Source organism: Zonotrichia albicollis, chromosome 2, assembly GCF_047830755.1.
Source record: "Zonotrichia albicollis isolate bZonAlb1 chromosome 2, bZonAlb1.hap1, whole genome shotgun sequence".
Lineage (NCBI taxonomy): Eukaryota > Metazoa > Chordata > Aves > Passeriformes > Passerellidae > Zonotrichia > Zonotrichia albicollis.
Window position 1 is genome coordinate 16,165,469 of NC_133820.1, and position 15,550 is coordinate 16,181,018.

General features: G+C 41.7%; 1 protein-coding gene across 1 annotated transcript in view; it reads right to left on the minus strand.

Moving 5' to 3' along the window:
* The window catches only part of C2CD2 (C2 calcium dependent domain containing 2), a 38,889-nt gene that overhangs the window by 7,292 nt on the left and 16,047 nt on the right, over nt 1-15,550 (minus strand). Inside the window, exons 7-13 of the mRNA XM_005488976.4 lie at nt 12,087-12,195; nt 10,009-10,070; nt 8,219-8,358; nt 5,764-5,935; nt 4,871-4,984; nt 2,152-2,279; nt 600-912 (exon numbers count right to left, since the gene is read on the minus strand). Of these exons, the coding sequence (XP_005489033.2) occupies nt 600-912; nt 2,152-2,279; nt 4,871-4,984; nt 5,764-5,935; nt 8,219-8,358; nt 10,009-10,070; nt 12,087-12,195 (1,038 nt within the window). The remainder of the gene's footprint in view (nt 1-599; nt 913-2,151; nt 2,280-4,870; nt 4,985-5,763; nt 5,936-8,218; nt 8,359-10,008; nt 10,071-12,086; nt 12,196-15,550) is intronic.

Below are 15,550 nucleotides of genomic sequence, written 5' to 3' on the forward strand. Positions count from 1 at the left end.
GCACAATGATCTGATAACTTATTTACTTCTTAAATTAACTTTTATTCCATTTTCTTTAGCCCGTGATGCGTTAATGAAATGAGTGAAAAGGGGAATCTGTAATGAAATGAGTGAAAAGGGGGAACCTGCAATGAAATGAGTGAAAAGGGGGAATCTGTTCAGCAGGCAGTTTCTCTTCAGCTGTGGTGTTACCCTGAACACACACTTTAGTGAGGGCAGCCTTCTGCTGGGGAAGGGGAAGAGGAATAGATTGGAAAGCAAGAGTGGATCCCTGCATCTTCACCCTGGCAATATAGGACAAGTCCTGGGTTATAAGGACACAATTTTCCTTGAGGAATTGATAATGTGACTAGTGATTTCTCTCCCAAAGAACTGAGCTGGGTGTAATGAGCTGCCAGCTTCTAAGGGTGAGCTGTTTCCTCATGGAGGGGAGGGTAAAAAACCTGAGCTGCCTCAGAGAGCTGCAAGTAAAACAACTTCAACCAACACCACAATCACAAAGAGTTTGAAGGACCAAAAAAATCAGTAAGAAAGGATGAACTACTGCAGGCAATTACACAGAGAAAGCAGTCACTGAAGTGGAAGTGAGGATCACGTACCTTTAGATTTTTTCATGCTCCCAGTTTCTGAAACACTTAATGAGCTCCCAGATACTTCTTCAGAGGTCTGGTCTAAGAGTGTGCTGGTGTCCCACTGCTGGCTGCCATTCTCCAAGCCCCAGGTCTTGGGGGTGCTTTGCTGTGGGTGGGTGGCAGGGACTCTTTCTGAAGCATCCAGTGACTGCTTTTTGTCAGAGGTGATTTTTGCAGCATTTTCCTCCACAGTGGGTGGATCTGCTTCCCTGCAGGAGCTGTCCATGGCTGCAGCATAGTCCATCATCAGTGAAGCTTCACTGTCCTGAGATAAAGAGGTCTGCCCAGTGGAAATAAGAGACAACACTGACACGAGTCATCCTGCTGGAGAAAAACAAACGTCCCTGCAAGAGTTAGTTTAACTCTTTACACTTATATTGCTCAGGACCATCAGCAAACCACCTGAAGCTTCCTTAGCTCTACTAAAGGAGAGGGGCATTTAGCAAAGTTTTAATTATGTTGCAAAGTCCAAATGAGTGAAAAAATCAATCAAGGAAATGCCTTCTACCTATCTCTGGCCCCACTACAAATAACAGGACTCCCCCATAGGTGCTGCTGTAATGAGGTGTCAGCATTTTTTTTGGTCCTTCTAAGAAAATTAACATCAAAGCATTTCATCTTGTCTCATTGTTTGCCCGCCCTCTGGAACAGAGACCAGAGAACCAGAGATTTTTCAGAGGGTTTGAAAAAATATATAAAAAAGTTTGAAAAAAAGTATAAAAATCTTCCCTACTTTTTCAGTGCATATTCCCTACATGAGTGAAACACAGAATATAAAGAATATAAAACTTGAGGCTAAGTATCTAAATTATTGTACTTTAAAAAAAGGCCCAAAACAATGCAGTATATATATATATATATATATATATATATATATATATATATATATAAATAGTATAAATAGTATATATAATATATATAAATAGTATAAATAATATATATAATATATATTTATATATATAGTATATAAAATATTACATATATATATAATATAACCTGTGGCACCAGATTGGTACTAGATTGTTGAAAATCTCTGTAGTATAGTACTAAAGAGTATTAAAGTGCTATTTCTTCATATGTGTATTTTTTTATATATATATATATCTGTGTGTGTATTTCCTTACCTTCATAGGCTAGACTTGGTATTTAGAGTGAAAACATCCCTGGTTACCTGTGTGCCTGTTTCAGCTCTTACCTTTAATATGAAATTAACTTTGTCTTCTTACAATACATTCTTGTTTTATATACATATTTTATATATATCTCTTCTCACCTAAATAGATTTCCCAAGCCCCCAACACCACTCCTATCCAAGGACAGAGTACATTTTAGTCAGACTGGCCAATCTAACAATCAGCACCCGACACCCTGATCTGGCTGAGCTTGAAACAGGCACAGCAATAACCTGGCACACAGAACTGGACCCTGCATGGACACAGAAGCCCTGTTAGCACTGCAGTCAGTGCAGAAAAGGCTTTCCAGAGCTAAGCATGAACTCTAAGTGTATTTTCTGCTCTACCTTGGACACCCCTGATATGATAATGGTGCTTTTCTTCCGAGGGGACTTCAGCTTCTGCTTGGCAGACTGGCTCAGCTGCCGAATGGCCGCCTCTGCCACGGGGTCGGTGCCGTTCAGTACCAGCAGCTCTGCAAAGAAAGGAGCATTTCAGAGGGGCAAGGAAACAGGGAAAAACAGAGCAGACACAGCCACAGTTTGTCCTTCATTTAAAATTCACAGAAATGGCATCAACACCAGAACCTTGCCAATTCAACACCCAGTGAGTCGGTGCTGTTCTTTCTCTCCTGTCACCCATTTTTGGGGAAAAGGTACCAAAATGGTATTTACAAACCCCTTCCATGATTATAAAGGAGGTTCTGGAAGCCTGGACAAAGCACCCCGTTATTTCAAGCCTGTTGAAATAATGGGGTAGGTGCTGTTCCTTCCCTCCTGTCATCCATGTTTGGGGAAAAGGTACCAAAATGGCATTTACAGACCCTTTCCATGAGAACAAAGGAGGTTCTGGAAGCCTGGACAAAGCACTCCATTATTTCAATGCACTGCTGCCCTGTGGTGACAGTAGGGACATAATGAATTAGCCCAGTCATGAAGAACCATAGTTCTAACACGGTACAAGGCTGGCACATGATGCTACTTCCTCAGGTAACTTTTTGGTTATTTTGCTCCTTTTCCAGATTATTTCCCTCCAGTCACCCATTTTTAGAGAAAAGGTACCAAAATGGCATTTACAGACCCTTTCCATGAGAACAAAGGAGGTTCTGGAAGCCTGGACAAAGCACCCCATTATTTCAATGCATTACTGCCCTGTGGTGACAGTAGGGACATCATGAATTAGCCCAGTCATGAAGAACCACAGTTCTAACATGGTACAAGGCTGGCACATGATGCTACTTCCTCAGGTAACTTTTTTCTTATTTTGCTCCTTTTCCAGATTCCCTGCTCAGCATTTCTATTTTTGCTATGGACTGTGATAGGGTGGGGAAGTAGCTGCTTCCAAATCCTGAAGTGCACTCCCTTTTCCCCTCCAACCACTGCACAAGAATATAAAATCTTGTGTTTAAAATGCTCTTTACTGACAAACACAAGTTTATTTTTAAGCATGGCCCCTTCTGGCATCTAGGACACGAATACACATTAATCAAATTCATCAAGCTCAGGAACAAACAAGGCTGAGGAAGTCAACAAGACAAAAATCCCCATGTTTAATTGCCTGAGGTGGACTTTTCTGGCAAGAGTTTTAACAGCAACAAAAAGAATAGAGGAAGGAATAGCACCAGTGGTAACTAAATTGAGCAGTGCCTTTGTTACTGTGACAGTAATGTAAGAAAAGATGAGGCCTAGAATTAAGAATATGTCTGCATCTCTGCACACTCATCTCAAACCTTGACTTTTTCCATCTCCCCAGCCCCTGCATTAATTCTTATTATTGCCATCACTCAGAACTATGGCACAGACACAGCATCTTTTCCAGGGTGCTTGCTGCTATTTTGCCATGATGTTTGTAATAACTTTTACCTAAGTTACTGCCATACCCAAAAGCTCCTTTGTATTTCTTTCATTTGGCTTTTGTTTGAATGAGTAATTCTTCCTGCAATACTGTATAAACACTTCACAGAAATCCCCCCTGCACTCCCAATAAAAACATTGTCCATAACAATATGGAAAAAGCTGTCTCCAGGTGAATTTTCCAGAAAGTGTTTTGTGTCTTTAATATCATAAACACTTAACAGAGTCACCTCAGAAATCTTGCACTATCATAACATTTCCCAAATTGATGTAGTAATACCACACTGCTTCATGGTGTCAGAGTATTTCTTACCCTAGAGATGGGAAAAGATCCAAGTGCTCTTACAGCTATTCATGCTTACTGCTTCTTGCCCTTCCCCACATTTGCTGGCCAACACATTTGTGTCTCTCAGAAAGCTCCTGACTGTGCCTGGAGCAGCCCAGATCAAATCCAGGTTGTGCATTCTCCACTCAGAACTGTACAAAGCCAACTGAACCCCACAGCAGCCACCCTGGGTCACATCTGTCCCTACTCCTGCCCACAGAGCCACTGAAAGGTTCAGTGGTGACCACACACAGGACTCAAAAATGTGCTGAAGATTTGGAGGTGCAATCTGAAAAGGTGAATTCTCCAGAGAGAAAATCAGGTTTATATACAATTCAAAGTGAATTTATAATTGTTGTCAATGTCACCTGACACTCTGAAGGAATTTCAGCTGTATCCAGGTGACTTAGGAAGGAGGAAAAATGGGCACAGCAAACCCAAAAAAGCCCAGTGGCAAGGCTAGGAAGAGAATTGAGTCTTCCTAACATCAGTCCAGCCTCTGCCTTCTCTTCAGACACAGAGGACTTAGAGGTGCATGTCACAGGTTTTAATTTAGTGCAGCATCCCCTATGCCTTTATAAAAGGAGGCATCTTTCATTCAGAAGTAAGAGAAAACACTTTCTTTTGGCTTTTCTGCAGCCTCCTCCCCTCTCCAAACCACAGCTCATTGTTATTTATTCAAAACCATTAATTTAAATTGCCAATTAAAACCAGACTTTTACTGCAAGGCTGCCATAGCCCAAACCACAGAGCTTTGTAACAAAAACACCCCAGTGGTGCTGACAGGCAGCAGCCACATGGACTGGCTGTCATTTTAACAGGATCACATTAATCCCACGTGCAGAACAGAGAAATGTTCTCCTCAGCAGCCCCAAACATTTTTATTACCTGTATCTGAAGATGACAAAGTTTTGCTGACTGGAGCACCATGAGAATGGAGGGCTTGAACAATGAAATCTTTTTCAGTCACCTTTACTTTAACTGGAGTTTTCACAGGAGAATCTGAGGACCAAATTTTTTGGTTATTTGAATGGGTCAAGACATTTTTTACTGCATTAATGAGAATTTATTACATCAATTATGCCTGTTCAAATCATATTTGAGAAAATTGTTTAACAGAAATTCTCAACACATGTTTTATGGTAAACCTGACCCTAAAAGGCTAGTAAGTGTGAGAATTTTTAAAAACATTTTAAAATTTTTAAACATTTTTAAATATTTAAAAAATGAAAAAATGTTTTTAAACATTCTACTGTAATGCATTAGACAACACCCACTTAAATAAAAGATTTGCTTTAATAACTTAAAAGAACACAGATCTTTGTGATGCTTCACACCAAGACTGTTAATAGGTTTTACTTTTATAATTTTCCCAAGAAAAATTGGAAAATCTGCTCTTGGAGGACATGCTGAAAAGTATTTTGTCACCAGGTAACACCAAGCTTCATCAGAGATAATAACACAGATCAGGGTTAGAAGGCACAGGATGGTTTGTTATCAGCAAACCTCTGATATATTTGTCACATGAAAAACCATCCACCAAAATCCAGCCTTTCTACATCATCACACCATGGTGAAGATTTGGTGAATTAAAAGAAACATTAACTGTTCCTCTTGTAAGAGACAAGTTTTGGTGAAAATTAAAACCCTGATTCTGGAGAATACGAACAAACAACCCCACTCCAACACATCAGAGAGGAGCTCTGGGATTGGTGCTTCCCTGCCACCCCAGCCCCAGTGCTCCTCCTGGTGCCCTTGGAGGAAGATGTGGAGGTGCTGACCTGTGCTCAGGGGGGAGGATCTCCCTTCCAGGCGAGGTTTGGTTCTCACAGCAGTGACAGTGGTGACCACAGTGCCACAGGGCATCACAGTGCGGTCCTTCTCGATCTTGGTGGCCAGCACTGGAGAGGAGACCTGCCTGGCCTTCACTTCACTGGGCTCTATAAAAGAGAACTGAGACAAAAAAACACCTCAGAAGCACAGTCAGGCAAGAAGGACTCTATTTCTGGTACTCCTTTTAGGTTTTGCTGAGCCAAACTCAAGAGTTAATTCTTTCTGTAAGACACTGTTGGAATCTGAAATGCAGGGAGCTCTCAGAGCTTTGGGCCTGGAAGTCAAAGCTTAGAATTAAACACAGGATTTGATCTGAGACCTTGGAAAAGGCTTCCAAACTTCAGTGCTAAAAGTGAGACTGTGGGTTTACAGTCTAAAGCAGAGACACGTTATGTTAAATTGAGGAAAGTTTAGAGTTTTAGAATTTAAGATATAGAAAAAAATAAAAGTAGTTACAAAGGTAAATAAGAAGTTTAGAATGCAGTACTGTAGGTTTGTGTGTCATAACATGATTGTCTAAGAAAGCTTACACTGTAGCATGAGTCCATAAGACTAAATATTTAAGGATTGTGTCAAATGCATAAATATCCTTGTTGGCAGTGTTTTACTGGTCAATAAACCCTTAAAAGGATTTATTTTATTCTGTAACTTTTTATTTATTTTATTTTGTAACTAGGGGTCTTGTGACCTTCTGAACCATGCAATAAAGATATGATCCAAACTCACCTTTCCTGTCTATGTAGAGGATAAGAAAAATAAACCCCATCATCTAAAACAACTCAGAGGTCCTGTCTCTAAACCATTCAAAATTCCTTCCAAAATCCCATAAGACACAAACACCCGGCAGTCAGAACAGGCTGTTCTGACTCAGCCACAAGCCCAAGCATGAGATCACAGAATCACAGGATAATGAGGTTGGAAGACACCTCTGAGATCATCGAGTCCAAGCTATGCCCTAACACCTCAACCAGACCATAGCACCAAGTGCCATGTCCAGTCTTTTTTTAAACACATCCAGAGATGGTGATTCTACACCTCCCTGGGAGGAGCATTCCAGTACTTTATTATTCTTTCAGTGAAAGATTTCTTCCTAATATCCAACCTATACCTTCTCTGACGTAGCTTGAGCCTGTGTCCTCTGGTTCTGTCAGAGACCAACCCCACCTGTCCACAGCCTCCCTTCAGGAAGGTGTTGACAGCAATAAGGTCACCCCCGAGCCTCCTCTTCTCCAGGCTAAACAACCCCAGCTCCTTCAAACGTTCCTCACAGGGCTTCTGTTCCAAGTCCCTCACCAGCCTTGTTGCCTCCTCCGGGCACGCTCAAGCATCTGGAAATCCTTCCCAAACTGAAGGGCCAGAACTGGACACAGCACTCAAGGTGCAGCCTCGTCAGTGCCCAGTGCAGGGGAAGGACGAGCTCCCTGCTCCTGCTGGCCACACAATTCCCAATGCAGGCCAGGATGTCATGGGCCTTCCTGGCCACCAAGGCACACTGCTGGCTCAAGTTCAGCTGGCTGTCAACCAGCACCCTGTCACAGACATATTTTATGAAAAATCCTTTCCTTAGGATTTTTGCTCAGAAACAAAATGTAAACAATGATTATCTGCTGCTGTGGAATGCAACAGGTGCATGTGTGATTGGTCTCATGTGGTTGTTTTTAATTAATGGCCAATCACAGTCCAGCTGTCTTGGACTCTCTGGTCAGTCACAAGATTTTATTATCATTCCTTTCTATTCCTTGCTACTCTTCTGATGAATCCTTTCTCTATTCTTTTAGTATAGCTTTAATATATCCTTTTCTTTTAATATAATACATATCATAAAATAATAAATCATCCTTCTGAAACATGGAGTCAACATTCTCGTCTCTTCCCTCATCCTGGGACCCCTGTGAACACCACCACAGCACCCCCAGGTCCCTTTCTGCCTGAACACTGTCCGGCCACAATGCTCCCAGTTTGTAATGTTTGTAGGGGATTTTTGCAGCCAAAATGTAAAACTCAGCACTTAGACCTATTAAACTTCATACTGTTGTTTACCTGTATCTGAAGATGACAAAGTTTTGGACTCTGCCCATCCATGCAACCGATCTAAGTCTCTCTGCAGAGCCCTCCTTCCTTCAAATAGATCAACACAAGCTCCCAGCTTACTGTCATGTGCAAATTTACTAATGAAGGACTCAATGCCCTCATCCATGTTGTCTATAAAAATAACTAGAACTGGTCCCAGTACAGACCCCTGAGGGACACCACTATGCAGCACCATTCACCATCCCTCTCTGGGCCTGGCCATGCAGCCAGCTCCTAACCCAGCACAGAGAGCTCCTGTCCAAGCTGTGTGTGAGCATTCCCAAGCAGTTCCTGAAGGAACAGACCCACCCCAAAGCCCCAGCCCAGCAGTACCTCTGCAGTGATGGAGCCCAGCCCAGGCCCTGGCTCTGAGCCGCTCTCCCCGGCCCCTCTGCTCAGGGCAAAGCTGTGCTGGCCACAGGGCTGCTTCCTGAACAGGTCCAGAGGGACAGTCACCTGCCTGGATAAAGGACCTGCAAGAACACAACCAGCAAGGTCAGCCCACAGCTAAAGCTGCCAGGATGGGTAAGGGAGAGAATATGGGAAGGGAGGAGAAAAATTCAGGCAAAAAATCACAGTAATTGGTTCTACACCACAGGGCTGAAAAGTGGCATTTTACAGCTTTTTTGCCATTTTATGACTATTCCTCAGCCTGGCCTAATACTCTGCAACAGGAAAGAATGGAACCGTAAGTGGTACTTATTTACTGCTGTTTCTGGCCATTATTTTTCCCTTTATACACAGAATATCTAGGGAAAAAAAGGAAACAACTATTAGGTTCTTGGACAATCTCCATAACCAGTTTCTGCATCTTTCACTTCAGAAGGCAATCTGGATTCCTAGTTAACTGGTGTATCACAACAATAGTGTTTAATTTGAACTTTAGTAAAACTTCAGCAATTCTCTTGCTCCTTCCCTGACTTTATCAGCTCCAATAGACCACAACAAATTATTAGCAAAGGTACTAATGATTTAAGAGATGAAATTCTAGTTTTCTGTACAAAGCAGAATGTTTAAAAGCAATAAATTCCTACACTTCTCTGGTCTTTTGGGGTCAGGTTACCACAGAACATGTGCTGAGAATTTGTATTAAATTATTTTCTCAAACACAATTTGAACAGGTGTAATAAACTCTGGTCTATACCTGTATTATACAAGTAAGGATTTACATTATATCAATATAACTCAGCACCTTGCTCATTAATGAGTCTTCTATTTAAACTTTTTGGAGAAGAAAAGCTCAGCAGGTATGGAGGGACAGAGGGGGAGGAAGAAAATTGTCAGTGCAATCCACAGGGACCTTTTTCTTCAGGAAACCAGGCTGAAAGTTAGGATGCAGAACATTTCTGGTGTTGCTTGAAAGATAAAAGATGCTTAGGTACAGTCAAGACTACTTTCTGTCCAAGAAAAACATAAGTTTGCTGACTCCACATACATATTCTTTTAAAAATAAAAAGTAGTATCCACATCACAATTTTTTTTAAGCTTTTGACTTTCCAATCCCTCCAATAATCACATATCATAAGCAAGGTATTACACAATTTGTATATCTAGATTATTAAAAATATTTCTGAAACAACAGAGTTGAGCTGTAAAAATGCTTGACCCCCCCATGTTTTATATTTAATCCAAATAAATATAATAAATATATAATAATATAATTATATAATAATATAAGATTGTAAATATATATAAATATAATCAGAAGTGGAGTGTTTTACACCTGACTGTGATTTTCATAGCTGAATTGTTAGGCACTCTCTGGGACTTGAAAAGGAAGGGTTTACAATTAACCCCTATGATTCCCCTTCAGCCACAGAAAGAATTCAAAAGCTTAATTTGAAACCAAAAAGGTTTACAGTGGATCTGTTAGATGTTTACAAGATGGAAAAATACAGGATATCAGCACCTGGAAGACTCAGTATGTTGACAATCTAGAAAGAAACTCAAAGATTCTCTGTAACCTTAACCCAGGCACCTGGTCAGTGTATTCTCCTTCCACCCATGATTTCTGATGGATCTCACAGTTTTGTGGCCATCCAGAAATAAAAGGGGACTTCTGTCAACACTCAGCAAAACTCACAGGCTGATCATGCAAAATAACTCAGCCTTAAAATACTTACTATCCAACTTTCCATCTTCTACTATTTGCAGTTGCAATGCTTTAGATTTGGCACTTAGTTCACTGTGAAGGAAACAAAACCACGTTAGGTCTTTGCAGCTCAAGCAGATTTTCCTTCCCATGTAGGTTTTCCCCTTTCCCCAGCTTTTCTCAGCCCTCTCCAAGCCAAACACTGCACCTTGCAGGTGGGTAAGAATGACTGAAGGGATCACAGTAAGAAAACATGGCCTGGGTCGCTCTCCCACTTTTGCACAGGTTCAATTTGTTGAATTTCAGAGGATTTTCTACTCCCAGGAGCTGGAGATGGTTCCTAGTCTGACTGCTACACCACAACACCAAAAAGTTTTGTTTCTCCTGGCAGGATCAAATTTGTGAGTCAAGATGCTGGAACAGACTCAACCAACATCCCTGTCAAAGCAGGAAAGCGTCCTGCAAAAACAGGACAGATGCAAGAAAACAAAAGCAGTTACAGCTTTAAATGAGAAAAGTCAGTATCACTTTTCCAAAACAAGACTCGAGGATGCTGCAAGCCAACAAGGAGAGTTTCTGTGTGACAAAACCCAGGTGAACTATTCTCAGAATTACACATCTGGTACTTCCTAAGATGGACCAGACAACAGATACAAAACCTTTCCTCTGACTGACACAGTGGAGCAAACTGGGTGCCTGCTGAGGAACCCTGCAGTAAAACTTTATTTTACACCCTTCTCAGCAGGCATTCTGCCAAAACCCCTCAGGGCATGCAAACATATATTAATTTTGCCATGTCCTCATTTCAGAGTGGTGTGATCCTGGCTGCAGACACCCCACCTCCATCACATGCTGTGTACATCATCTATGCAGCAGATTTTAAGTTTTTCCCTGCCATTCCCACCCTTCCTGCACCCCAAAACTTGGAGAGGAGCACCCTGATGTCCCTACTGCTGCTTTGCCATGAAGCTAAAGCAGAGTCTGACATGGGGGTCAGTACTGTGGTGTTCAGAGTGGAGGATATTTTTGGCTCTGAAGAAAGAAAAACGCAGAGGTTTGTGTGTGGGAACTTGAAAGAAGTTCAAAAGCCCCTGCCAAAATCCTAATCATTTATCTCTAAAAGCCCCCAAGCTTACCTCATGCACTTCTGAAAAGCAGTGTGGAAACCTCAGCATTATTCCTGGTGTCAAGGCCAAATTCCTGTCAAGTTAATCACATCCTGCCTGCCCTCTCTCAGCCCTTTCAGCTGGAAAAACGTATTATTCTTACAAACTTCCTGTCCCAAACTGCTGGGAACTTGTGTGCTCTGCAAGCCTGAGCACGGGTGCTGTTCCACCAACAGATGGCCGAAGTGAATCACAGAGCCACTGCTGAAGCACTTTGTGATACTTCAGAAAACAAAGTTATCACTGAATCCCTGCTTTCTTAAACTCATGCACCTCAGAAGCCATTTTTGCTCTGCTGTTAGAAAGTGAAAATAAAAATAGTTTTAGAACTGCACACTTCTGACCTTATTTACAGCAGCTGTGTGAATCACAGAATAATGTGTAGGCTGCCTGAAAGTCCCTTTTTTTGTTCTACAGGAGAAAGAAAATCTAGTTAAGTTTTACAATCCCTCTTTAGTCATGGCCACCATTCTTTTAGATGCTTTTATACATTTGCTTTTTTCACTCAGGGGAGGGAATGGAGAGACATTAGATACCCTCAAATGCAGTTTTCACTGTAAAGTGACTTCAAAACCTTGCTAACAAAACCTAGTAAAACCTTGCTACACCTTGCTGGCTTTTAGGCAGCTACACTTTGCTACCTAAGAAGTGCTAATACTTCTTTTCTGGCACTGTAGGAAAGCATGAGGTGATTTATTATGCCTGTGACTGCTGTCATTTACTAGAATCATGTCTCTACCATGGAACACCTAGAGACTTGTATCTCATTTCCATGCAGAGGGTAATTAGAGATCCTCAAGTCCCCACCAGCTCCAGATTTCTCTGAGGCCACAAAGTCCAAGAATGGACCTATTTCAAAATGCCACTCTTCTCTCACACAATTCAAGGAAAAAAAAAAAAGGTGCTTTAGTGTAAAAGTATTCTCAGTAGGTAAGTTACTTACAAGATAAACTCTTCCTTCCAAAAGGGATGTGCAGCATTTTTGGCTACAGAGCTGGAAAACTTCTGCATAGGGTCATTCAACTGAACTATACACACAAGGTCTGTGCTGCCTGTAAGGGCAAGAAAAATCAGTTATTAACAATAAATAATAAAATAATAATATTAATATATTATTAATAATAAAAACAGTTATTAATCAGTTATTAATCAGTTATTAATCAGTTATTAATCAGTTATTAATGCTCTGTCACCAAGAGGCCACTTACTGCAAAGAAACCCCTTTTCCTTGCACACTGCATTTTTGAACAGACTTTTGCAGACTTCTTCTCACCCTCCCACAGGATAAATGCCTTCCCTTGGCTTGTACACCGAGGATATTCATGGCAAAGGTCACTATTGCATCACTGTTGTCCTATGAACTACCCTACACACTATGAAACATGACAGCCCGATTTAAATCCTGCCATGAAGCAACAAAATGCAGGCATAAAATGATCAAAAAAGATGGGGAGACAAGGAGTGAGCAGGTGATGTTGTGGGTGTGAGGTGGGGAGGGAGTAAAGTTGTTTACAAGCTGCTTAAAAAAAACCAGAAGTTTTCTAAGTTCCCCCTGGTCACAGTCACAGTGGTTTATCTGGAGAGGAAAATAAGCTTTTTCTGCTGGCAAGTGACTGGTGACAGCAGTGCTAATTCACAGCGGTGCACTTTGGTTTTTAACAAATTTTAAAGCACTGCTGCAACCTTATCTCTGCCTTGATCTCGGAATTTGATAGTGCTGCAAATTGGCATATTAAGAGTAGTTCTACTACTCCAAGGGGAAATAGTTTCCCTGATGTGTTCCTCTTAAAACAGTTTCTTTAATACGACTCTGACAGCATCAGAAATAATTTAAACCCAGACTTCCAACACATCGAGGAAAGCAACAAAAGCTCAGTCCTGACTGTGTGCAAAGCAAACAAAAGCTGCTGCCCCCGGTTCTCCAGAAGAATCTGGGTTTGTGTTTGCAATGAGCAGCTCTCAGTTGCTCTCTGGGGATGCTCTGGGGCCATGGATCAGCCCTGTCTCAGGCACAGAGGCAGCCTGGGCCTGGCAAGGTGATTAGAGACAAAGCACTGTGTACACACACACAGCTTATTTGGGATCCAAGCTGAGCCCAGAGTAAGCAGCTGAGCTGCTTTCACAGGGGCTGAGCCTGAGCTCAGGGACCTGGGCTGCTTTCTGCTCCCCCAGAAGCAGAGTTCCAGAAGCGCTTTAAAAATAATTTTTTTTTTTTTTAAAAAAAAGCTCTGCAGAGATTTTTAGGGGGATCACTTCCAACCAGGATGAGTGAAGCAGTCTGGAATACAATTATCTCTGGGCTTGGTCCTGCTGCCACGTCCTCAGCCTACGGCAGGGACCCTGGAACTCCACCTGAACCACAAACCAACTGTACCAACAGGGTATTGCAGCTCTTCTGCCCTGCTGTAAACAATTTACTGCTTTTTCCTCACCAGCAGAAATCACTTTTGCCCTTAGTTATTCCCTGTAGAACATGCAGCACAAAATCTAGGGTGACCTTCGTTTACATACACAAACTAAGGAGATAAAAACAGGCACAGCCCATAAGCAGAGACCAGTTCTGCTACTGGATATTCACCAGCTGAGCTAAGATATCTACAGGACAGCCAGAGCTACTACAAATCCTGTCACTAAGATATCTACAGGAGATCCAGAGTTCCTACAAACCCTGCCACTAAGATATCTACAGGAGATCCAGAGTTCCTACAAACCCTGCCACTAAGATATCTACAGGAGATCCAGAGCTCCTACAAACCCTGTCACTAAGATATCTACAGGAGATCCAGAGTTCCCACAAACCCTGCCACTAAGATATCTACAGGAGATCCAGAGCTCCTACAAACCCTGTCACTAAGATATCTACAGGACAGCCAGAGCTCCTACAAACCCTGTCACTAAGATATCTACAGGAGATCCAGAGCTCCTACAAACCCTGCCAGCATCCATCAATCATCCATGGTTTCATCAGCATGGACAAGCTGCCCCTCCCCAGCCCCTGTGTACCTGTGCCTGAAATATTGCACACTCCCATGGAGCCTGGGCTCCAACAGGATAATTCATTATTATTAGGGAATATTAATTAAAAGTCAGCCAGTTATGTCCAGAAGCCAGCACCTTTCCAGCTGTGCAGGATTCCCACTGGATTTCCAGTGTACCAGTTAAACCCCATTATGAAGCCTTATTTCTCATCCTCAGTTCCAAATATTTACACTCCAGGAGCTGCTGGGAAACCAGCAAAATTCCCTCTATCTCCTGTTAGAATGCAAATGGGATTTTGCCTCCCAACAGCTGTGTTCCCAGAGCAGAGCACATGAATTGTCTCTTTTTCCTCTTGTTTTTGGGAAGGTGCAGGGATTTTCAGAAGGTGAATCTCCTGTTCTATGCACAAAGATATCTCATGTCATCTCATCTCATGACTTTTCAAGAGAGGCAAAATGACCCAATCTTTTGGAAAGTTTAGTCTGCACTACAAAATTGTAGAGTAATAATAAATCATAGAATGGTTTGGCTTGGAAGGGACCTTAAAGATAATTTCATTCCAAAGCCCCTGCTGTGGGCTGGGACACTTTCCACTTGACAGGGTTGCAGTTGCCAGCATATTTTATTGATAAAGGACATTTCACAGCCAAGAGTTCCAGAAGTGCTTAAAAATAAATTGGTTTTTTTTTTAAAAAAAAAAAAAAAAGCTCTGCAGAGATTTTGAAGGGGATCACTTCCAACCAGGATGAGCAAAAGCAGCATTACACATGACTCTAGGGCAGAAAACTATTACCTCTAACTGAAAAAAAGGAGAACAGCAAGCAGGATGTATTTATCTAAAATACTGCCTTGCCCAATTTAGCAGCCACAAGCTTCCATTAAAAATCCTGTCACAGAATTGTTTAGTGGCCATAAACAACAGAGCCTCCAATCTGTATTTCTGCTGAGAGAATCTGAGCTGTGCCTGAATCTGCACCTGGAGAAGTCTGAGCCTTGCAAGACAGGCCTGGTGCTGCTTTCCAAACCCAACACTAACTCCACTAGGATTAGGCAGTGACCTCTTTTTTGGCTTCATTCTCCACTTACAAGAGGGACCTTCTTCCTTTACCTGCACTTCATCAGGGGAAAATGTCCCTGACAACAAAAAAAAAACCTTTCAGGAGTTTCTAATACAGAAGGAGAGTTTGAGATATATCTGCAAATCACTCTAAAGTAAAGAAAAGTAAGGTAACATTGAATCAAGCCAATGACATTGCCAGCAGCTAATGGAGAGTTGGATTTGAGCCTCTCATCTTGGGAACAGCCAAAGTGAGCACTTTTAGAAATTAAAACTAAAAGCCAGAAAATAATCAGCCAGCTTTATATATGTGGTCATTTCAATCAGTTTTCAGCAATGATGGATTTGTACAAGAAGAACAAGATGTTTAA